This window comes from Stegostoma tigrinum, chromosome 25 (assembly GCF_030684315.1).
Source record: "Stegostoma tigrinum isolate sSteTig4 chromosome 25, sSteTig4.hap1, whole genome shotgun sequence".
In the NCBI taxonomy this organism is placed as follows: Eukaryota; Metazoa; Chordata; class Chondrichthyes; order Orectolobiformes; family Stegostomatidae; genus Stegostoma; species Stegostoma tigrinum.
The window spans coordinates 22,383,031-22,407,799 of NC_081378.1; the positions used below are offsets into that span (position 1 = coordinate 22,383,031).

Sequence of the window (24,769 nt, forward strand, 5' to 3'; positions counted from 1 at the left end):
CTACCGCCTGCAGGCTCCCCTCCAAGTTCCAAATCACCCTGACATTGAGCTATACCACTGTTTATTCATTACTGGGATAAAATTCTGGAATTCCCTATTCAACAGTGTCACCGTGGTACTGCAGGGTCGCAGGGTAAGATATCTTAGCCTGTGACCCTGCAGTACCATACAGACACTATTACTGAAGGTGCTTACTTCTAGAACTTAAATAGTAGTCTGTCCATTCAGGACATTACATTTCCATAGTACTCCTTCAAGCGTTTTTAAGAGTACCGAGCAATATTTATCCTTCATTTAATGCTGACAGAATCCATATTTTTGGTCACTTTACCTCATTGTTAATTGTGGTACCATAGATTGTGCATGCTTATTGCCATGTCTGCCTACAGAACAAGAGTGACTAAACTTCAAGAGCAAAGATTTTAAAGTGAAGTATTACAGGATGCTGCATCTTGGTTTTTATATGGTTTCTATTGTAGCATTGCGTCCTTGATTTGAAACCTGCACATCTCTCTTCTGTAAACAGATTTTTTTCCCCACACTCTAAATTCCATCTGTGCATTGGAATAATAATGTGAAGAAATGTAGCCTCTTGCTTTCTGTAGGTATTTTTTTGCTGCTTTGGTTTTTCTATTTTAAAGTGTGATTTGGAAACAATGTTGTGATATTTTCATCAGGGGTTTTTAGGAGATAAAAACATTTTGAGCAATTTGGCAAGGCTATCAAACATGACAGGACCTCACTATCAATTTGCTTAATTTCCCACTTGGGAACCATACAAATTGACAGCCTGGCTTGTGGCTGGAGGGAAACCCAGAGGCTGGAAACCATTTCTGAAGAAGAGTCATACCAGATTTGAAATGTTATCTCTGTTTCTCTATACACAGATGCTGCCAGACTTGCTGAGTTTTTCCAGCACTATGCTTTTAGAGCAACCACAGTATTTTGCTTTTATTATGTTACTGGAAACCATTATTAGATACCTTTTGGGAATGGCCCTCAACAACTGGGAGGGGAAGGAAATGGGTCGACAATCACAGCAGGGCGGAGAGAAAGGTCTTTATTTTTGGGGGCAAACAGAAGCCTCCTAGAGTAGTCAGGTAAGCAACCCTGCACTTCCTCGTCTAATGAGAATGCTGGAGAAGGTTTCCATAACCTCTGGGAAGCCAAGCAGCAGAAATTTGTTTTAATACTCCTTCCTGATCGCACTGTAATTTCCTGCCTCTGCATGCTGTCTGATATTACCCACTGTATATCAAAAACAACTGCAATGGTTGCATGCACATTTCCATTTGGATGGATGTTCTGAAATAACACCTTTTAACCCTTGTGTAATCCAATCCCAAATTTGTAATTTTGGTGACAATTTCAAATGTGCTTGAATGTAAAAGGAAGGCAGAAGGTTTTAATGCTTCAGTTTATGACTTATTTTACTTTTTTTGTTCCCTGTTGTAAACTTCCATTGTTTAATACCTTAGGGAAAACGTCTGAATGAGGCAATGACACCAGAAGAAGTGAAAGCTTATATTGGAACAGAGGAGTGTAAAGTTACAACCCTTTCCGTGAAGGACTTCGTGTGTACTCCACCTGAAAAGCAGCCAGCACCTAAGAGGGTTAAACGGGATGCAAATGATGATCTTCCAGAATTTGTTGTATGTACCTTTCATTTTTTCATTTAGTTCATGTCTGCATCAGGAAGTGCTACACTTGCCCTCACACCACCTTCCTCACCCCCTTCCCAGGCCCCAAGATGACTTCCCACATCAAGCAGATGTTCACCTGCACATCTGCCAATGTGGTATACTGCATCTGCTGTACACGGTGTGGCTTCCTCTACGTTGGAGAAACCAAGTGGAGACTTGGGACTGCTTTGTAGAACATCTATGCTCGGTTTGCAGTAAACAACTGCACCTCCCAGTCGTGAACCATTTCCGCTCCCCCTCCCATTCCTTAGATGACATGTCCATCCTGGGCCTCCTGCAGTGCCATAATGATGCCACCCAAAGGTTGCAGGAACAGCAACTCATATTCTGCTTGGGAATCCTGCAACCCAATGGTATCAATGTGGATTTCACCAGATTCAAAATCTCCCCTCCCCCCACTGCATCCCAAAACCAGCCCAGCTCGTCCCCGCCTGCCTAACCTGTCCTTCCTCTCACCTATCACCTCCTCCCACCTCAAGCCGCACCTCCATTTCCTACCTACTAACCTCATCCCACCCACTTGATCTGTCCGTCCTCCCCGGACTGACCTATTGCCTCCCCACCCATACTCTCCTCTCCACCTATTTTCTCCTCTATCATCTTCAGTCTGCCTCCCCCCTCCCTATTTATCTCAGAATCCTCTCCCCATCCCCCTTTTCGGATGAAGGGTCTAGGCCCGAAACATCAGCTTTGGTGGTCCTAAGATGCTGCTTGGCCTGCTGTGTTCACCCAGCCCCACACTTTGTTATCTGTATCATTGTATATTTGAATAAGTTGTTATTGACCCAAACACCCATGATGCTGATTTCCCTGCATCTATAGTGGAAGCAGTAACCCAAGGATATAGCCCTATTGGGTTAGTTGGGTGAGACAATTTGCATACACTTAGCCAGCATTTTCAGCAGGATCAGTGTCGCTTGGACCAGGTAGTTGTGATTAGCGGAGCTCCAGGTAGCCAGTTATAAGAGTGCAAAGTTTGAAGGTCTCACTGGAGACAGCTTCACAGAAATTAAACTTTCTATGCCTTTTCTTGGAAGACCAATTTCACGGAGTAAGTGTTTGGTTTTTCAGTGCTCTGCTGAGAAATTTGTAAGAAATGAGACTAGAGTACCTGGCCCACCAAGCTTGCTTCTAGCACAGACTATGTACAGTCAAGCAAAACAGTAAAATATTCATCAGCTCTCTCCAGACTATTTCCATCAAAGGAGAGGTTAATAGGATTAGTAAAAGTATTTCAAGTAATGAATGGTTTTGAGAAACACTATTTTCTGTTTGTTTAGTCTGATTGGCATTTAATGAATGAGGCGAGGGGTTAGAGAAAATTCCTTATGCTGAGTTGCTGGAGCATAGACGTGACTATAGTTCTGGGAATGATTGCATAATTTTAAGCAAAAAAAAACTTGAAGCAGCAGAGAAAAACCAGCAGAGGGAAGGGGAGTAGACTTTGCCACCTTGAGCATTGAGTGATTCTATATAGTTCAAGCCTAAGAAAAGGTGGCAAGGCTGTGGGATTATTTTTGGATTTCACAAGCAAATACTCAAGACCATTAAGGAAAAGCCCGAGATCCTTTTAAACAGTGACATATTATTTTCTTTGCTCTATTGAACTCTAGCTTGTAGCTCTTGACAGACTACCGTTCGCTTTATGAACCAGAACTCCATGGCTGCAAACTTAAATCTGACTAGAAGATTATAGCTTTTGGCTTGATTTCGCACTTGTGAATTATTAATGGAAACTATTAAATTGCCATTTGTGCACTTTGAAGAAACACTAACTGAGATGTTTTCTATTTTGTTGCCACTTCAGTTTAATGCTATAAAACATGAATGCATTTTAAAAATTTCTGTCATCTGACCAGGTTAAAATGGGATACCGCGAATACTATCTGGGGAAAGTAAAATATGACACTCCAGCACAGCTGCCACTTGGCCTTATATTGCCACTTGTACTGATTCCAATGCTGTTGATTATTGGTGTGTCTATTTACTGCTACAGGTATGTTGAATGTTTTCTGCTAATATACAGCAACAAAAGGCTAGGCCTGGGCTTTGATGCATAGCTACTGTTGACATGCAGCAACATGAGAAAAGTAGCATGGAATGTAGTGTAACCTCTGTGTTAATTGTTGGTGTGCACCAATCCACCAATTTAGTGACAAACCAAACTTGTCTGTAATTTCTATTTTTGGTGTCCACTATGCGGGTTTTAAATAAAAGTGCGGATGTACTTACTCGAGAAGGAGCAAAACTTGACCTACTGTTGGGAAATAAGGCAGGGCAGGTGACTGAGGTGTCCGTAGTGGGGGGGTTGTGGGGCACCTTGGGGCCAGTGAACATATCCTATTAGTTTCAAATAGATTGAAAAGGATAAACTGGCTCTAAAAGTTCTAAATTGGAGGATGGCCAATTCTGACAGGATTAGGCAAGAACTTTCAAAAGTTCATTGGGGGCAGCAGATATTTGCAGTTAAGGGGATAGTCAGAAAGTGGAAGCCTTTAAAAATGAGATAATGAGAGCCAGTATGCTCCTGTGAGGGTGAAGGGCTAGGCTGGTAGGTGTAGGGAATGCTGGATGACTAGAAATTTGAGATTTTGGTCAAGAAAAAGAAGGAAGCATATGTCAGATACAGACAGCAGGGATTGAGTGAATTCTTAGAGTACAAAGGCAGCAGAGGTATATTTAAAAGGGAAATAAGGAGGGCAAAAGGGGGATGTGACATAGCTTTGGCAAAAAGGGTTAAGGAGAATCCAGAGGGATTCTACAAATACTTTAAGGACAAAGGGTAACTAGGGAGAGAATAGGACCCTTTAAAGATCAGCAAGGCCACCTGTATAGGGAACTGCAGGAGATGGAGGAGATACTAAATGAGAAATTTGCATCAGTGTTTACTGTGGAGAAGGCCGTGGAAGCTAGAGAATGTGGTGGAATAAATAGCACCATCTTGTAAAATACCTGTATTTCAGAGGAGGTAGTAGGTAGATAAGTCCCTGGGACCTGAGCAGGTGTACCCTAGAACTCTGTGGGAAGCTAGGGATGTGATTGCTGGGGCCCTTACTGATATATTTATCATCAGTCGCTCCAGGTAATGTCCCAGCAGACTGAAGGTTGGCTAATGAGGTGCCACTATTTAAGAAAGATGGTAATGAAAAGTCACGGAACTAACCGAGCCTGACATCTGTGGTGGGCGAGTTGTCAGAGGGGATCCTGAGAGACAGGATTTGTGTGTATTTGGAAAGGCAGGGACTCATTAGGGATAGTCAACATGGCTTTGTGCATGGAAAATAGTGTCTCACTAACTTAATTGAGTTGTTTTGAAGAAGTAACAAAGAGGATTGATGAAGGCAGAGCAGTGAACGTGATCTATATGGATGTGTAAGCCATTCGACAAGATTCTGCATGGTGGACAGGTTAGCAAGGTCAGATCACATGGGATACAGTGAGAACTAGCCATTTGGATACAGAACTGGCTCAAAGGTAGAAGACAGGGATGATGGTGGAGGGTTGCTTTTCAGACTGGAGGCCTGTGTCTAGTAGTGTGCCACAAAGATCGATGCTGGGTCTACTCTTTTTTTGTCATTTTTGTAAATGATGTGGATGTGAACATAGGAGTATTTTTCATAATTTTGCAGATGACAGTAAAATCAGTGGTGTAGTGGACAGCCCAGAAGGTTATGTCAATACAATGGGATCTTGATCAGATGGGCAGAGGAGTGGCAGATGGAGATTAATTTAGATAAATGTGAGGTGCTGCATTTTGGAAAGACAAATCAGGGTAGGACTTACTCACTTAATGATAAGGTCCTGGGTTGTGTTGCTGAACAAAGAGACCTTGGAGTGCAGGTTTACGGTTCCCTGAAAGTGGAGTTGCAGATACAGAGGACAGTGAAGGCAGCATTTGGTGTGCTTGCCTTTATTGGTCAGTGCATTGAGTATAGGAGTTGGGAGGTTGCAGCTGTAAAGGACATTGGTTAGGATCCTTTTGGAATACTGTGTTCAATTCTGGTCTTCATGCTATGGGAAGGATGTTGTGAAACTAGCAAGGGTTCAGAAAAGATTTACAAGGATGTTGCCAGGGCTGGAGGGTTTGATCTATAGGGAGAGGCTAAATAGGCTGGGGCTAAAGAGGCTGAGGAGTGACCTTACAGTGGTTTATAAAATCATGAAGGGCGTGGGTAGAGTGAATAGGCAAGGTCTTTTCCTAGGGTAACAGAGTCTGAAGCTAGAGGGCATCGGTTTAAGGTGAGAGGAGAAAGATTGGAAAGGTACCTAAGGAGCAACGTTTTCATGCAGAGATGGTGTGAGTATGGAATGAGCTGCCAGAAGAAGTGGTGGAGGCTGGTACAATTACAGCATTTAAAAGGCATCTGGATTTGTATGTGAATAGAAAGGGTTTCGAGGGATATGGGCTAAATGCTAGCAAATGGGACTCGATTAATTCAGGATATATGATCGGCATGGATGAGTTGGACGAAAGGGCCTGTTTCCGTGCTGCTTCTTGCTCACAAATACAGAATTGAGTAAAGCCAGGAAAATTGCTGCAAAAGGTGCTGTTAATTTCATTAAGTAGCTCATCCATAAAGCATAGCTTCCACAGAATGGAACAAGTGAAGTTCCACTAGCTACTTTGTATGTTATAGTTTATTTCCACTTTTTAAAAATTTATTGTTGAAATGTAATTCTGAGTATTTGAATGACAGCGTAGATCTTCCGATTACCTGTTACTGCCTCTAAAGTTGTGCCATCTCCTGCTTATCTCAACATCACTATCTGCATCATTTTCCTCTTACCTTGAAGAATAAAGTGATGCTGCTGCAGGATTTGCTGACTGATTAGTAGAAGTCAACAGGGTTTCCATACAAGCCGTCATCAACACAGCCATCTTTACAGCAGCCAATAAATAAATTGATTAAATATTTATAGAATGAGGAAATTGAAGGGTTCCAAAATCTGTACTGTTAGAGGAAAGTCCACACCTGCTGTACACTAACATCCTACTGGGTGCCAACCCAGAATATAGAACCTAAGTCTGGAGCTTGTTTTTCAAAACCAGTTAAATTCTGGGTGCCAACCACACACCTCAACTGCATTTGCTCGTGCTTCAATATTTTTGAATACTAATGCTAATACTAAATACAACTTGATACCAGCAGCACATTCAGACAGTAGCCATGATGGGACCTGTTAGTGTCTTGCAGAATAGAGCAGGCAGCTTCTCAGGGCAGTAATCCAATGGAAGGTGTTCATGCAATCCAAGTAAAGCTAATGTTCTCAATTGATGTAAGGCACCCTACAAATTAGTGCATTGTCATTGTTTAAAACAATGTTTCAAATCTCTCTGCAACCAGCCAGACAACTGTCAACTAACATGCACCAGACTGTTTGCCTTGTGACCTTTGAAAACCCAGCCTTGTCCACCCTGAACCATTAATTTGCTCTTAAAGTAGCTTAATAGGTGGTGAACAGATTCCTCATTCTCTCCTGCCACTTCCATAGTCCTCCAGTTCAAAACAAATTGTTGAATTAACTACTGATTGGTGACTAATTGGTCACTCATTTAATGTCAACTTACAATTCTTGCTGTAGGCAACACATCACCTCTCTAGAGGGATTCACGTCCTCCTTAAGTCTGTTTGACCTGAAAGCAATTGGTACTGTGAAAAGATTGAAACCAGATTCAAAAACTCTCTGTTCTTAGAGTCATCAAGGTTAAATAGTATCAAGTTCACTTTTTACAAGAACTATATTTGTTTGCAAAGACAAAAACAACAGCTTTGGAAAAGTACTGTTTTTGTTTTTAGGCGCAAGAGCCAGCAAGCAGAACGAGAGTACAAGAAGATTCAGCTACAGTTGGAGAGTCTTGAGGAGAGTGTGAGAGATCGATGCAAGAAAGAGTTCACTGGTAAAAATGCTTCCGCTCCTGATGATCATGGGGAACTTTTCCTTCGTCTCAAGGCTGCTTACCCCTTAATCAACATCAAAAGAGCAGATTCAAAGACAGAAACTCCTGGCAAATCTCAGCAGATCTGGCAGCACCTGTGGAAAGAAATTGGCATTAACATTTTTTGGTCAAGTGACTTCTTCAGAACTCAAATGCACACATGCTGTCAGACCAGTTGAGATTTTCCAGCAATTTCTGTTTTTGCTCCTGATTTCTAGCATCTGCAGTTTTTGGGGGGTTTTTTATGCACAAAAGCAGATTCTCAGTCATTATCACATTGCTGAATATGGAGCTTATTGTGTGAAAATTGGCTAATTGATTCCTGCGATTTCTTATGATACTTTTGAATTATAATTGTTATTGTACTTAATTGGCTATAAAGTAATTTAGGTGTTTCGTGATTATTGAAGGTGCTAAATCAGTTTAAAATGTTTTTTCAAAATCCTCTACCATGTAAACAGGTCAAGACAATTATCTGCTTAGTGTGATTAAAAATAATTAACAATGAAATAAACGCCAGTCATTCCATGCCATTCTGTTAAATTTCCTTCAGTCTTTAAATAAGTCATTTCACACAGTGGACCGAGTGCATTGTAAACACCTTCAATACATTTAACTTACTTAAAGCGCACAAACCACTACTGTGTAAAGAAAATTCATTAGCACTTACCATTTTTATGCATCATTGCTCACAAATATTTTTCTTAACAGCATGTATCAACATTGATCTGTAGAATTACTGCTTTTTAAATGAGATTTATATGTAGCAAATGACAATATGAATCAAATATTCATAAATATCTGAAATAAATTGGATGACCTGTGGGATTAATTTTGATGAACAATTTTTTTTTGCAGACCTGGTGACTGAAATGGAGGACCACTCAAATGATCTGAATGATGTTGGCATCCCTTTTCTGGATTATAAAACTTATACAGATCGTGTCTTTTTCCTACCATCAAAGGATGGAGAAAATGATGTCATGATAACAGGCAAACTGGACATTCCAGAGGCAAGGCGCCGTACAGTAGAGATAGCTCTTAACCAGTTTTCAAATTTGCTGAACAGCAAATCTTTCTTGATTGATGTAAGTCTAATTTGAGCTGAAACTTCCAGTGTATAAAGAATAACAAGAATGAGGATTGGTGCTGAACCTGATTTTTATACATTACTTACGTTGTGTTTTATTCATAGAGGATGATAGGATGTACGATCAATGCATAATTCTTGATTCAAATGCATTATTTAGTGCATGAGCAGTAACAATCTTTAAGTAACATTTTGTTTTGTTACTTGTCTAGTGACAACAGATGTGGCAGTGAATGACGAAAACTTTGTTGGGTACAAATATGTTTCTGTTCTGTGTCGACTGGAAACAATGGGTTTGGTAGTCAGGGTCGCAGTAACAATGACCTGCAGGCTCCAGATGCAGTGCTGTAACTTGCCAGCTCTGGGTTGTCACACTATCTCAAAGCTTGGAGGACAATCCGGCCAGCAGAAAGTTGCTCCAAGCTGACAGCAGACTTCGTTATTCTTTTGGAGTCCAGTGGAGAACTTTTCCTGGTTCTGAAGGGGCCTGGCACAGTAACCTATGAGGAGTTATTTCCACTGGCTGGGGAATCCAAAACAGAGTGTGCAGTCTCTGACTAATGGGATGATGAGTTAAGATTGAGTTAAAGAGAAATTTCTTAGTGTAAAAGTTGTGAATCGTCAGAACTCTCTCTACTCAAGAATAGATGCTCCATCATTGAATACATTTATGGCTATGTTAGACATGATTTTCAGTTTCAGGAATTGATGGATTTGGGGTGCATGGTGAATCAGTGGAGTTGAACTGTAAGGTCATCCATGATTGTATTGAATGGTGGAGCAGGTTTGGCAGGCTGTGTGGTCTTCTCTTGCTCTTATTTCTTGTTCTTGCGTTGCCATGGATATAATGTCATTCCTTCTGATATCTCTACTGCAGTACTGCCCAGGTCTCTACCACAGTTACACATTGGCTACTACGTCAATGGACCATTTAATGTGAAAATCAAACATTTTACTGGCTGAAACAGGCAGGTGGTCCCATCCCTTTGCAAATGAGGCAGTGAGCTATTTTTGAGGTTTCTACCACCCCATTTATGCTGAACAGCCTGTTAAAACCTGCTCCCGTATCTTGAAGTCAAAATTTGCCATAAATGTTTGATCACCTTAGTAGTATAAAGGCCGGAGAAACTTTGTGTTGCAGGAGGTGTTGCTCTGATTTCACCTGTGGACCTAACTTGAATTTTGCAGGAATTGGTGTGATGTACGTTTTTCTATCCTGACAACAAATCCTCCATGAACTGAGATTAGTCGGTCTCAACCTGATTTCTAGTGGTGCTGAGCCTGCAGCATAAACCTAATCCTAATTTATCACTACAGGGAATTGGTGATCTCTGAAATGCTGTTTTTCACTTTTTTTAAAAAAATGGCTGATGTGAATAGTTGAAAGATTCACACTCCACCACAGTCTTTCAGCATGGGAATTGACCCTTCAGCCCAACTCATCCACGCTGACCAAATTCCCAAAATTAACTAGTCCCCTTTGGCCTGTATCTCTCTAAACCCTTCCTATTCATGTACCTGTCTAAATCTCTTTTAAATGCTGTAACGATAGCTGCATTCATCTCTCAAACTGCATTCTCTACTGCAGTACTGTCCAGTTGTCTACCACAGTTGCCCACAGGGCATTACATCAATTGTCATTTAATGTGAAAATCAAATGTCTTACTGGCTGAAACAGGCGGTATGTGCAAAAAATGTGCCCCTTGGGTCCATTTTAAATCTTTTTTTCTCTGACCTTAAAAACATTTTGAACTCCCCTACCCTTGGGAAAGACCATAGCTATTCACCTTATCTATGCTCCTCCATGATTTAAACTATCATTAGATGGTTTTATCTGAGGCAGACCAATGGATAGAGTAAATGAAGATGTCTCAGTTTAATCTGTGTTCTGAGTACTTCATGTTGAAATGACATCATAAACTTGAGACAGTGCTTAATTCCCCAACATATGTATATTTGAGTGCAAAATTCAACGTTAAATTTGAATTTAATTGCATAAGTCTCCCTTGATGGCTCAGCTGATCAGTTTGTAATGGCAATATCCCAGTTTCATACTCCAGTTTGTATTCAAGAAAGTTAACAGAATGAGCACGTTATAAGTGACCTAGTAAGATGGAAGGGATGATAACCAAGGGCTTCTCTGCTCTGTCTGTTCTATTGATGCATACCCCCATGCGTGCATGCATAATTTGTCTACATTAGTTTTCAACACTGTTGCCAATCAACGTTTTGCAAAGTGACTGAGGATGATCACTGGAAATTGTGCCCCATAGGGTATTGATGAAAGACTTTTCTTCTTCCCTTGAGTTTTACCTGGAGAATGCCAATTTCTCAGGTGCAGAGCAAAGCCAGCAGAGGTGGACCATTTTACACCAGGATTCCATGCCCTTTGCATTGTTGAGAGTGTTTGTTATTCCTGAAGTAGGAGCACATTTCTACAACAGACATCAGCAAATAAATGTTATGGGAGCAAATTAGCAGTGCCTTATTTACTTTTCTGTTTGAATGCAGGATGTCTACCTATTAGGTTTGGTGTCCAAAATAAGTTGACCTTATAGCTACCCCTGCACTGAAGCAGCGGTTGACTTTCCATTCCTGTTGATAAATGATTCTAAACTTTGAAGAGTGTTTGGCCAAGGGTATGGACCTAACCCACAAATATGACAGCATTGGGTTATTAGATGTGTGCTACCTAAATGGTACCAAAGTTTGTGAAGAGATGAAATGAGTTCCAGCATCTCTACAAAAGGGGAAGGAAATTGAAGACAGTGAGGAGAAATTGTTTTCCTTTAGTCAAGCATTAGGGTTCTTAAAAAAAAAATCAGCAAACAGTGGAAACTTTCCCCCATACACACTTACAAAATGTCATAAATGCCCCAGCTAATGCAATGCTTACTGAATAAAGATGGAAACTATAACGCTTCAAACATACTTTGCATTTTATTTTTTGAATCAAGTTTTACTTTGTATCCATGTTTAATGTGGGTTTTTGCATGCAATGAAGCCCTCCACTGTTCATTGATGCTATATCATCCTGTTTCTGATCCATTGTTTAATTGTATTAACTCCTTTATATCCAAACTGACTTCCTTGCAGACAGTTATGAAATTGTCCAGTTAAGGCACTATTTGTGCCACTTTTTTGGCCAACCAGACGGTGTACCTAATGGTCATTAAGTAAGCTTAATGGCCACCTTCTGCCCCAGTAAAGACTGGGTAAAATCTGAAACTTGGAAAGCAGAGTCTCGTTTCTAGGATTTTGTATCTTCATTTAACACCTTACCAATGAATGATACTTTTTTAAATAGTTTATCCACACACTCGAGAGTCAAAAAGATTTCTCCGCAAGAGAGAAAGTTTATTTTGCATCTTTGTTGACTATTGCTCTGCATGGAAAGCTGGAATACTACACTGACATCATGAGGACACTGCTGTTGGAGCTCATGGAACAATACGTTGCTAAAAACCCGAAGCTCATGCTCCGAAGGTGTGTAGTGTTTGCTTTTTAACAAGGAAAACAGTTTTATTATAGTAAAACATTAAGTGAATTGCAAAAATTTGTCACCCTTTAAACCATGGCATAATTCTAGTCAATTTGCAATCTATCCCTCTGATATATATATATTTTGAACTTCATTGTTCAGTACTCGGGAATGGATCTGACCAAAGCTGTGCACAGCTGAAATACCACTTTTTCACGTTTGAGTTAGAATCCCTTTAAGAAAAACACAAATCACAATATCTGAGGCTGACCTGTTGCATGAACTTTTTACAGTACTGAAATTTTCCCTGTGTTTTCTGCTTAACTTCAGGCTTGATCTGCATAGTATTTCTTTGACTAAGATTTAATTTTGAATAGCCTATAACCATCCTGCTTTTTTATTGCATTTCTGCACATTGTGGGTCTTTAACTTCTTTCTGCAATGTTCTTTACATCTTTTGCAATTTTGTTCTAAATATTAAACCTGTCTTTTCTCCAACAATTTCTGTTTTTGGATGCTTCATCTTTTGTTTGTAGTATGTAAACATAGCTAAATTTGTTTTACAGTAATTAACCACAATCAGTCAATGAATTAATATGTGAAGATTGAATACAATACCGTACATAAAGAGTAATGAAGACTTAATTTTGAAATTGGTTTTAGAATACAGTGTGAGCTTTTGTCACTCTTTTCTGATAGATGTGAAACTGTTGTGGAACGGATGCTTTCCAACTGGATGTCTATTTGCCTATACCAGTTCCTGAAGGTAACCCTAAATATTTGCCACACTGTGTTATGGCTGCATGTTTATATTGTTGTAATAACTGAAAGATGTCTTTCTACTTTTATGATTCAGGATACTGCTGGAGAGCCACTATACAAACTTTTCAAAGGACTTAAACACCAGGTTGAGAAAGGCCCAGTGGATGCTGAACTGAAAAAAGCTAAATACACACTAAATGACACGGGATTATTGGGAGAGGATGTGGAATATCATGTGTTGGTAAGTCCACATGCCCCACATCTTATGGATCAGACTGAACCCCTCAAATATATTAAGAAGATAGCCTAGACCCTAACTTATTCTTATTTTACAAGTGTGTAAGGTATTGTGTTCCAGGTTGAATTCAATTGGACAAACTAGATAGATAGATAGAACATTACAGCACAGTACAGGCCCTTCTGCCCTCGATGTTGTGCCGACCTGTCATACCGATCTCAAGCCCATCTAACCTACACTATTCCATGTACGTCCATATGCTTATTCAATGATGACTTACATGTACCTAAAGTTGGCGAATCTACTACTGTTGCAGGCAAAGCATTCCATTCCCTCACTGCCCTCTGAGTAAAGAAACCACCTCTGACATCTGTCCTATATCTTTCACCCCTCAATTTACAGCTATGCCCCCTCGTGCTTGCTGTCATCATCCTAGGAAAAAGGCTCTCCCTATCCACCCAATCTAACCCTCTGATTATTTTATATGTCTCATATATGTCTACTTGACATCAAGCAGAACACACTTTGCTTTGTCTGTATTTTAACTGTAACGTAAAACCAAAAATTAAAAAGAATTGGCTTAACTGTAATTCTATCGAAATGTTTAACGAAATGATATGTATATTAGCTGTTGCTAATTAACTGTTCCAATATAGTGACATCCCATAAACATACCCTCGGCAAGGGCAAAGTCAGGAAAACAGATTATCTCACGTGCAATTCTAGCAGCAGGAAGAGAACCCCAGTTTTTAGCTGTGAGAGAGAGAAGAATAAAAGCTTCCACATCTGGCGTCAAGGTCCCAGCAACCGCTGAAAGCCAGAGCTAAGAATCCTAGTTCTGTGGGAGCTTGACCCCATCCATTCATGCTGCTTCTATTGTTCCAACTTGTAAAAAACACCATAAGGCCTCGCACAGTGTTTACTTTATTGGCTTTGAGCAGACCACTCTGCATCTCAATCTATCTTCATTTTTAAGGAAAAGACAGAATTTGATTTGATTTGTTTATTTATTGTAACATATATTTGGTTACAAAGGACAGCGAAAAGTATTATATGGTGTTGCCACTCTCCTGCGCCATCTTAAAACACAGAAAAATTAGCCAAAACATTACACTCTCAAATCAGAAAAATAAGGAAATAAAGTTCAAATTTACAATCCTTCTTGTCAACTACCCAGCCATGGCCTCGAGCGGCCAGCCACGAGTCCTCTTGCTGCAGCGCTGGAACAAGAGCCACCCTGAGGGCTTTTGGGATCTCACCAATGCAGCTGCCACCGATGCTGCCAGGTCCTGCACCAGCGCCAACTCGATGCCATCAAGAGCCTGCTCCAGACCCACCTCACTGATGCAGCCATGGCCTTTGCCAGTGGGTTTTGTACTGGGCCCAAACTCACCCTCCAACACCATGCCTGTGAGCGTGTGCTGGATACAGACACTGTGGGGTACCCAAACTCACCTCCAACACCATGTCCGACACTCAGTTGTGGGGTCTCACCTCGCTGCCGCCTCAGGTCCGCACTGGGTTTACTTTGCCGAGTCTATTGCCACGTCTGAGATTTTTGCAAGAGACAAGCAAACAGAAGAAAAACATTACAAAAAGCAGACAGAGCATATGAGCCCTGGGCTCAGGAGCCTTACTATATGTTACGCCATGCTTACTGCAGGTTTGCAGTCTTTACAGGAAATAGTCCAAACTTGCAGCTTCCAACAGACTCTCAGCTCCCTGATTCCTGAGAGATAATGTCCAGTAATTTTTGAAGGTTCTTTCAGACGGTCTTCTGAGCAATCTCAAACTGACGTCTAGCAACACTCTCTTTTCTCCAGTGATTTTTAGCTTTCTCGTGGCCACACCAGTGTCCTTGACTTTCCACTAGTTAAGTTTCTTTGATTAGTTAACCTATTGTAAATCGCATTATGCTAGGTGGTGAACAGAAAATGGCCTCTCTCTCTGTGGTCTTCAAGTAGCTGTGTGTGCCTGTTGTCTTCTCTCGCTCTCTCGCTCGCTCTCACTCTCTTGCTCTCGCGCTCTCTCTCTCTCGTGTGCTCTTGCTCTCTCTCTCAGGGACACACTCCATTTGGCCAGGTTTTTAATCAATTTGCCTGAAATCTTTTAGTCTATCCATTACAAGGCCAGCTGCTCTGCCCCTTGTTTTTAAATGTTAAACATGGCACGTGGATTTCACTAACATTTGACATGGGCCTCTGTCCCTATGGTAACCAGATCATGCAGACTTAGAAGTACATCTCATGCTACTTTTTCATTACGTATTTTTCTTTGAACTAGAGAGTTACAATATAACCGTCTCATTAAATCTTGTATTCATAACATAATCTAATTTCCCACTAGAGTGTTCGTTCCAATTGCAAAGCGCCTTGCAGACTCCTTTAAAGTTAGTTATTAATTTTTAGTTTGGTTCCAAGTGCAAATCGACTTTTGTGTTTGAAATACTCTAAAGATTTGAAATTGTGACCAGCTTGTTTATGGAGAACTGAAGTGCTAATGTTCCTAAAACCAAATATCAAATAACAAATAACAAAGGGCAGTACTGTGGAATTGTTTGTCTATTTCATTTTTCTTTGTTTCTTTCCAGACTTTGAATGTCATCGCACAAGAGGATGTTGGAGAATCAATGCCAGTAAAGGTTCTGAGCTGTGACAGTATAACCCAGGTTAAAGAGAAAATCCTTGACCAAGTGTACAGAAATGTTCCTTTTTCACAAAGGCCTGCACTGGATAGTGTTGTTCTTGGTAAGGTCTGATTTACCATATTAACTAGTTGTTATTCTTTGTACCAGCTCCTTAACCCACCCCAGTCTTGGCCTAGATCCTTTTTCCATTCTTTATCCCTTCTATCAGCCTTCTGTCTATTCCTTCTTGTAGCCTTCATCTCTGATATCTGTGAACAACGTTCTCTTCTGCCTTCACCTCCCACCATTGCAAAACCTTTCCATGTTTGCATTCAAATTGTTCCTGCTCAAAACATTTGGGCCAGAGGTTGTTCTTGCATACGTCCCTGCTGTGACTTTCCGATGCCAGATGCCCATGTTTGCTCAGCGATCAAGTAGTGATTCTTGTTAGGCGTTGGGTGGTACCTTCAAGGTTTTACTTAAGTGTGTCCCTGCTGTAAGATTGGTAGGTCCTCCAACTTCTCGCCTCACTGAGTCATTTGTCTGCTTCTGGATTCCCTATCTCTGATTCTTGCTGATTTCGAGGCCATAATGTTTGTGGAAAATTGTTTGTTTCAGTAGGCAAGAGAAAGTACTAAGTTTTTGTTTTCATTTGCCACAGAATGGCGTCCAGGTTCTACTGGTCAAATTCTTTCAGATCTGGATGTCACATCGGAGCGAGATGGAAAATGGAGGCGTTTAAATACTTTAAGACACTATAACGTGAGTAGCATAAGCTTTTTGTATGTAATCATTGACGATATTTCTATCCTGCAGAGTGTTTGTGATTTTTTTCTTAAGGAAAAGTATTGTATAATTAGTCAAACGTAAATATATGCAACAAATTTGCCAAGCGTATGCTGCCTTTGACTAGAAAATCTATTGTGACGAAACCTACACCTTGATATCTGCTTAGAGACAGGGAGAAACAAAAATGGGGCGTGGTGACCCTCAGGTTAAATCACACCAGCCATCTCTTTCTAATGAGAGAGCTGTGCTATAGTCCGGGAGGATTATGGTGATTTTACCTCTATTATACTTTCTTTGTCTGATTAACTAAAGTCTAATTTCCAAACTTTACCCTTTGGAAAACAATCTCTTTCTTTTGTAGGATGTTTGTTACATTTTTTTTTCAAATATAATTGATATCATTTTATGTAGCTATCACAAACGTTGTTACAGTTTAGCAATGATAAGCATGTTCAAAATTTTGAAAATCTGCTTGAAAGATAATTTAAATAATGGCATGAATCAGACTATTTTTAATAATTCAAGTTCTAGTTTGGGTGAGATTGATTTACTTGAAGTTGTCAGTCAGAGCTTGTTTGCCTGCTTGCATTTATGTGTGCTTTGTTTGGTAAGCTGAAAGAAGCCTGTGAGGCAAAAAAACTACTGAATACCTGTAGTTCACCTGCCTCTGTGCAAATTCTGAACTGTTGGTCAGCTTGAATTGTATATGTCACAGCTTATTTTTCCATGCTGAGTGAATAGTCTAGAGCATGGCTTCAGCTCCCTGGCAACCTTCAGAAATTTCACTGCCTCCACCACATTACTTAAAGAGAACTGAAGAGTGCTGTTGTGCCTGACAAATTGGAAGCAATAGAAGTTTGACAGTGAGCTGCAACTCATGGTATACGAGACTTCCCATTAAATCAAAAAACTAAGCTTGTGTTTTTCACCTCTGGTAATTTTCCTGCTTTTCAATCCCCACACTGAAGCATTAGGTATTGTGTAGAGCATTGTGCAGCATTTTTTGACCAAATATGGCATCAGTTAAAGCTTAAGCTTTGAAATCAGTCATTATATCTGATTTCCAGCAATCTCTACTCCTGACCTGAACTGGTTTACCTTCATTGTTCAGACCTTTGAGTATAGAAGTTGGGATGTCATGTCGAGGTTGTACAGGACACTGGTGAGGCCTCTTCTGAAGTATTGTGTGCAGTTCTGGTTGCCTTGCAGAAGAAGGAGATTAGCAAACTGGAGGGGTTCAGAAAAGATTTACCAGGATCTCGCCGGGAATGGAGAGTTTGAGTTATAGAAATAGGCTGGATAGGCTGAGATGCTTTTTCCACTGGACCATAGGACATTGAGGTGTGACCTTATGGAAGTTTATAAAATCGTGAGGGGCATAGATAAGGTGAATGGCAAAGGTCTTTTCCCTAATGGCAGTGGAGTTCAGAATGAGGGGTGTATTCTTAAGGTGAGAGGAGAAACTTTTAAAAAGGGCATGAGAGGCAATTTTTTTATACAGAAAGTAGTTCATGTGTAGAATAAACAGCCAAAGGAAATGATAGATGCAAGTACAGTTACAACAATCAAAAGGCATTTGGGTAAGTACATGAATAGGAAAGGTTTGGAAAAATGGACCAAGCATGTGAAGATGGGAATGTGGTTGGTGTGGACTTGTTGAACCGAAGAGTCTGTTTTCTATGCCATTTGGCTGTCAATGACTCTGGCTTAGACTTCCTGCAAATTCTATAACACTTCCCTTACATTCCTCCAATCCTGTACATAGTTGAACTCTAACCATTGTGGTCTTTTCAATCTTGAAGTTATTTAAATGCAAGAAGAGGGTTTCATGGCATTTGCCATGGAGATGTGCCAAAAAAGGGATGCAGTTTTTTGTTGCAACAAATGCAAAAGCCACAGTGGCTCAGTGGTTAACACTGATACCTCTCAGTGCCAGGGACCCGGGTTCGAATCCACCCTCGGATGCCTGTCTGTGTGGAGTTTGCATGCTCGGCGGTGTCTGTGTCGTTTTCCGCTGGGTGCCTCGGTTTCCTCTGAAAGTCCAAAGATGTGTAGGCTAGATGGTAAATTTCCCCTAGTGTTCAGGGAAATGTAGATTAGGTATAGGGAAATGCAGGGTTACAGGGAAAGGGTTGGCAGCGGGAGGTGAGTCTGGGTAGGATGTTCTTCGGAGGGTTGGTGTGGACTTGTTGGGCCAAATGGTCTGTTTCCACAATGGAAGGATTCTAAGAAGCTGCTTTAGGTGAATTAAGACTATTGGATACCTGGAGCATCCATCTGACCAGTATTCAAAAAAAAAACTGCAAACTGTGTGGATGATAACATAGACAGACATACTTCCTTGATTTGCATCTCATTGTCTCTACCCCATGGAAAGACATGATGTCTGTAGGTTCTGGCAGCAAGAAACTGAAATAATATGATATGGGGAATTAAATAAAGCACTCTGCAGATCCATTAAAAGAGAGTTGAATGTGCAGGTATAAAAGGCGATTGACTTGAGGCAACGTATTTGTGTGATACCTCTTGGACTCTCTTCCCTTTCCCATATGTGATGTTCGAGCCTTCTCCAGTGAGACTTTTCATATTGCATAGGTTTCTTAAATTCTTTCCTTTTTAAGATATTTACATTGGGTACTTGTCATGAACAAAAGTAAAATGAGGTCACTAATTGATAATTCTACTCTTTCAGGTGCGGGATTTCTCCACTCTCATTTTAGTAAGATCTTCACACGCGCAACAACCTGATGACCATCAGCAGATTATTCATGGAGAAAGTCAGTATCAATTTACACTTCTAATTTGATAGTGCCACGATGCATTAGCTGAGAAGTGCGAGTAATATTTCAATGCTAGTGCTCGCATTGAAATGGGAATCTGATCAGAAATTACAATTTGAAGCAAGGCTTTCTAAAAACAAATGTTAGATTTGTGCAGAATTAAGACACCAAAAATTCAAAGTCCAATATATTGATCTTTTTACTTTGCTCATGTATGAGAGCAACTTGCGTTGCCACTTTTATTTTGAGGTGGGATGTTGGTGCTGGTTATGAAGCACTCAGTGCTAAACAAATCTCGATTAGTTACAGTATGGACCAAATTTTGGATAGACAGCCCCTATCCTTCCCAACATTGTTCTATTAGTAGCTTCTCTGTTACTGTATATGTTAGACAGTTGTGTGCCTTGTTGCAACTAGATTTGGTTTTAGAGAATTGAGGAACTCAGCCTGACCTGACTGTTATCCAGTACCTTAGAAAGAAAAATTAGCTTTGAAATGTGCAAGTTTCGTTTCCAGCGCCCTTTTTATATCGGACCTGAAATAACCAATTCATGTAAAAGCCATCCTATTCAGTCTATTCTCCAATTACTCGAAGTGCAAATCTGGCTTTTTTAAAAAAAATTATTCTTGAATACTTCTGGGCCCATTCTTTCTAAACATTCTTAACATAGCTTCTAGTCTTCCTGAAGAAAATCTACAATTGCCTTGACCAAATTCACAGAAGATATCTGTGACTGACATTGCATAATGAGCAGCAACGTGTTTCTGCACTGATTTTCCTATTCCACTGGTTTGAATGAAAAAAAGTATCTAACAGCTTTACTATCACCCTGTTGGTGTATAATTTCTCCTGTTTTGCACTGATCCCTAAAATAACTTTTCTAAATAATCTCTGACTATATTTTGTTTTGAAAGTTGTTAAAGCAGAGAGCTTGTAAATGTACTGTGTTACAACTTTGCTCACCTAATTACCATTTAGCTATCATTTTCTGTTCATGCCAGAAAGTGGATTATTAGAAGAAGATAGAAGGTGGCATTTAGTCCGGCCAGCAGATGAAGTAGATGAAAGTAAATCAAAGCGTGGCAGCATGAAGGAGAAAGAAAGGACCAAAGCTATCACAGAAATATATTTGACAAGACTTTTGTCTGTTAAGGTGAGATTTAGAGTGTATTTTTGATTATTTACTTAAAATAGAACTTATCAAAATTATCAATTTTTTTGTACCCTGAATGAAACCATCAACTGGGAAGGTGAACAGTTTTACAACAAAATATTAGCTACTTTGTCAGTCTACCTTTTCCTGCAGTGCTGACAACTAGGCCCTGCAGCCTGTATTTGGAACAGAACAATGCTCAGACTTAAATAGTGTCTTAAACCAGAGATGACTAAATTTTCCAAATATGTAAAGTTTATTTTACATTCAAGCTGTTGATTCTATTGGATCTTTGTTGAAATTGGATCAGCATGACTGACATCAGTTGAAAGCAGATTTATTAGCAATTGCGCATGCTTATGACTTATGATATACTTAAATTTCTGGACCTGGGCAATTTAACTTCAGTTATCACATTTTTATCAGTTTTGTATTGATTATATATTAGCTGTTCACATTTATAATGGAAATCATCTTTGCAAATTTGTCACACTGAAGATGTGTCCTTCAAGTGTTAGAGAAAAATGCTCAATTTTAATTGCTCCTCTTTCCCCCAAAAGGCCACAGAGTCCTAATTGAGATAAAATTTCACAAATGTTACTTGATCATGTATATTTATCTAAGTGACTGTTATCGTATGTGAGCTTATGTAATTATTGGAATGTTAAATGACTAAGCATCATTACAAATTGGTGAATGATATCTTCAAACAGTGTGAACATTTCTGCTAACAAAAGGATCTTTTTTGAGTAACTATGAGGAGCAGGATTGTCTGTTTGACCCCTCATTCAATGCAGCTGGGAACCATCAAAACTACAGTAGGAAACAAACCTTCCTGGTTTGTATAGCTGAACTACTGAGTGAATTGTTGAGAAGTACTGAATGTAATTAAGAAGAACATTACATTTGGCCAACCATGTTGCTTGTAACAGTAAAGAAGTTGGAAATGCAAAGTGGTCTATTTCCATTGTATGAAGTGGTTTCCGCTTATCAAGAAAAGAATTTTAACCTCTATTTTTGACTAAAACAGGGAACACTTCAGCAGTTTGTAGATAATTTCTTCCAAAGTATTCTCAGTACGAATCAATTCATTCCAACGGCTGTGAAATACTATTTTGACTTCCTTGACGAGCAAGCACGCAAAAATGAAATAAACGACGAAGAGACTATTCATATCTGGAAAACCAACAGGTAAGAACACCTGGATTGCTTCTTGTCCACGATATGCTCATTTGTTTTTAGAGGGTATTTCTGTGCTTTGGACATCCTGCTTTCATCAGCATACATTTTTATCTTTACTGCCTGGGCGTTGGACACAAACCGAGAGGAGGGCTACACAGAACATCAAAGGGCATAGACAAGTTGTTGGAATACAGTCGGTGACTGATGAAGTTCAATGCAGAGAAGTGAGAAGTAATACATTTTAGTAGGAATAATCTGGACAGGCAATACAAATATAGGTTATAAAGTTCTAAAGGGGGTGCAGAAAATAACAGACGTGGGCATGCACAATCATTGCAGTTGGGAAGACAGGTGGAGACATGTTAATAAAGCATACAATATCCTGGACTTTATGAATAAGGGTGTAAAGTGCAAGAGCAAGGAGGTTATGCTGAACTTCTCCAGATCTCACCTGGAGTATAGTGTACTGTTCTGGGCACCTCAGCAAGGATGTGGACACAATGGAGAGAGTACAGATGACAAGAATGTTTCCAGGGATCAGAAACTTCTGTTGTGAGGATAGATTAGAGAGGTTTGGAATGTTCTCCACAGAGGAGGCAGCTAAGAGATCTGATAGAAGTTTACAAAATCATGAGACATCTAGGTGGACGAAAAACTGTTCCTGCTGGTAAAGGGGCTCAGGGAAGAGGGAACAGATTTAAAGTGATTTGTAAACATGGCAAATGTGAGTGTAACCTGTTAGCACAACTGGATTGGGTCTGGGAACACTGCTTGGAAATGTGATGGAGGCAAGATCAATGGAGGCATTCGTGAAGGTGCTGGACGGTTGTTTCTATAGAAACAATGTGCAAGGGTGTGGGGGGAAAAAACAGATGAATGACACAAAGTCAAAATGCTTATTGGAGAGCTGGTGCAGACAGGTTAGGCTCAATGAGCTCTTTCTGCACGATCACAGTTCTGTAATACCATGGGGAAAAAGCAGGGCAAAAGCTCGGAATTCTGTGGCAAGTGACTCCTCTGATTTCCCAAAGTGTGGTCACCATCTTCAAGGCACAAGTCAGGAACGTGACAGAATACTCTCCAATGACTTGGACGAATGCACCACAAGTATGTCAAAGCTTGACATCATCCAGGAAAAAGCAGCCTACTTAATTGTCTGTATCGATCCATCACCTTCGCCATTTACACTCTTTGATACTGATGATCAACAGTAGTACCTGTGTGCCGTATACAAGATATCCTGCAGCAATTCACCAAGCTTCCTTCAAAAGCATCATCTATACTTAACATCCTGTACCACGTGCATGAGAATAGAATGACCCAGAGTTTGCCTCCTAGTCATATAACACTGTGACTTGGAATTGTGAATTTGTGTTTTATTTCCTGTTAGTGGGTGAAAATTATGGAAGTTCATAACAACCAACAATGCAGGTTACATAGACCATGCGAGCTGTTGGTGCTCAGCCAAACTGGTTCTTGAGGGCATTTGGGGATGGCCTAGTCACCAGGGTCCAAATCTCATGAAAATATTTATAAGAAATAAAAAGCTTTCCCTAGTGCTTTCTTGTGAATTTTTTGTTTTAACAATCATTTTAAGGTACAGATCCTGAATGATCTGGACAAAGTGCACATGCAAAAGATGTTTCCAGAGCTGTCTCCCAATGAATGATTGCTGTTGCAGGACACAGCTGAGGAGAATGTTTGTTTGCTTTTTCCTGTGGACTGCACGACATTGCAACTCCCAGCCTCAGATGGTGGTGAAGGAGGGATGTTATTTTTATGGTAGATAGATACATTCTTGTTAGGATGGGGGAATCGAAAAAGTCAGAGACAATTGGAGATGTGGAATTCAAAATACAAACAGTTCAGTCATGGTCTTTTTTGAATGGCAGAGCAGGTGTAAAGGGCTAACTAGTCTCTTCCTCCTAATTTGTGTGTTTGTATGAAACGCTGCAGCTCAAAAGAGACATACGACCCCAATCAGCTTCCAAATCACCCCATCGGTCTCGCCTTCTGGAATCCAACTGGTTATTGTCAGAGCTGCAATGTCATGGAGTTGCAGGGGGTGATTGAGCGTTGTTGGTGAGAGAGGGTGGAGGGAGGTACACACCACAAGAACCAAGAGGGACACTGCAGGGAGGTTCCAATGCAAAATGGTCAGAAATGCCCCCCCTGCATCACTGCTGGAGTGGACAGCAAAAGATTGTAATTTTCAAAATAATAAGAGGCAATTCAAATCACAGCCTGTGTCAAATACTCCCTTTCTAATGCAGACTCAATGATTAGAACCCTGTTTTGGGATAGTGGAAGCCATGTACTATAAGTGAATTTGTGGTATATTGATCTATGTCACATTGGATCAAGTACAGTATAAATTCTGTGACAGCCGTCACAGCCAATGCAGAAAAATATTTGAATAAAATGTGAATTTGCAAGATTTTTCTGGTGCCATCTCCATATGGAGGAAGTCTGATAAATGGACAGTTGCCAAATCCTTGTATCTCAAAAAATACTTTTGAGAAGTTGAAGTGCTTGTACTTATACCTTTTGTTGACTGATCTGATGTTTTGCTTCAGTCCCTTGATCATGGTGCTGAGGAATTATGCCATGAAGCCTTCAGACTGCAGACAGACATTGACAGAATAATCCTTTCCCTTACTGTTTTTGTACTGACCTTGAAATCAGTGGCAGCTTATAAAGGAAGTTATGGTGAAATAGATATCAAGACAGCATCAAGTCCATTTGTGAAGTATCTTGTGAAAGATACCTGAGATAATGGGAACTGCAGATGCTGGAGAATCCAAGATAACAAAGTGTGGAGCTGGATGAACACAGCAGGCCAAGCAGCATCTCAGGAGCACAAAAGCTGATGTTTCGGGCCTAGACCCTTCATCAGAGAGCAGATGATGAAGGGTCTAGGCCCGAAACGTCAGCTTTTGTGCTCCTGAGATGCTGCTTGGTCTGCTGTGTTCATCCAGTTCCACACTTTGTCACCTTGTGAAAGATACCTCTCAGGTTTCCATTCA

The 24,769-nt window shown here is 40.3% G+C and overlaps 1 protein-coding gene across 6 annotated transcripts in view; it reads left to right on the forward strand.

Annotated features, from left to right (window-relative positions):
• Window positions 1–24,769, forward strand: part of LOC125463092 (plexin-B2-like) — a 249,766-nt gene that overhangs the window by 219,761 nt on the left and 5,236 nt on the right. For all 6 annotated transcript variants that reach the window (XM_059654544.1, XM_059654546.1, XM_059654548.1 and 3 more), the window contains 12 exons: window positions 1,479–1,652; window positions 3,563–3,699; window positions 7,502–7,602; window positions 8,500–8,729; window positions 12,039–12,217; window positions 12,912–12,978; window positions 13,069–13,215; window positions 15,803–15,959; window positions 16,500–16,600; window positions 19,320–19,404; window positions 20,410–20,561; window positions 21,592–21,752. In XM_059654544.1, the coding sequence (XP_059510527.1) occupies window positions 1,479–1,652; window positions 3,563–3,699; window positions 7,502–7,602; window positions 8,500–8,729; window positions 12,039–12,217; window positions 12,912–12,978; window positions 13,069–13,215; window positions 15,803–15,959; window positions 16,500–16,600; window positions 19,320–19,404; window positions 20,410–20,561; window positions 21,592–21,752 (1,691 nt within the window). The remainder of the gene's footprint in view (window positions 1–1,478; window positions 1,653–3,562; window positions 3,700–7,501; window positions 7,603–8,499; window positions 8,730–12,038; window positions 12,218–12,911; window positions 12,979–13,068; window positions 13,216–15,802; window positions 15,960–16,499; window positions 16,601–19,319; window positions 19,405–20,409; window positions 20,562–21,591; window positions 21,753–24,769) is intronic.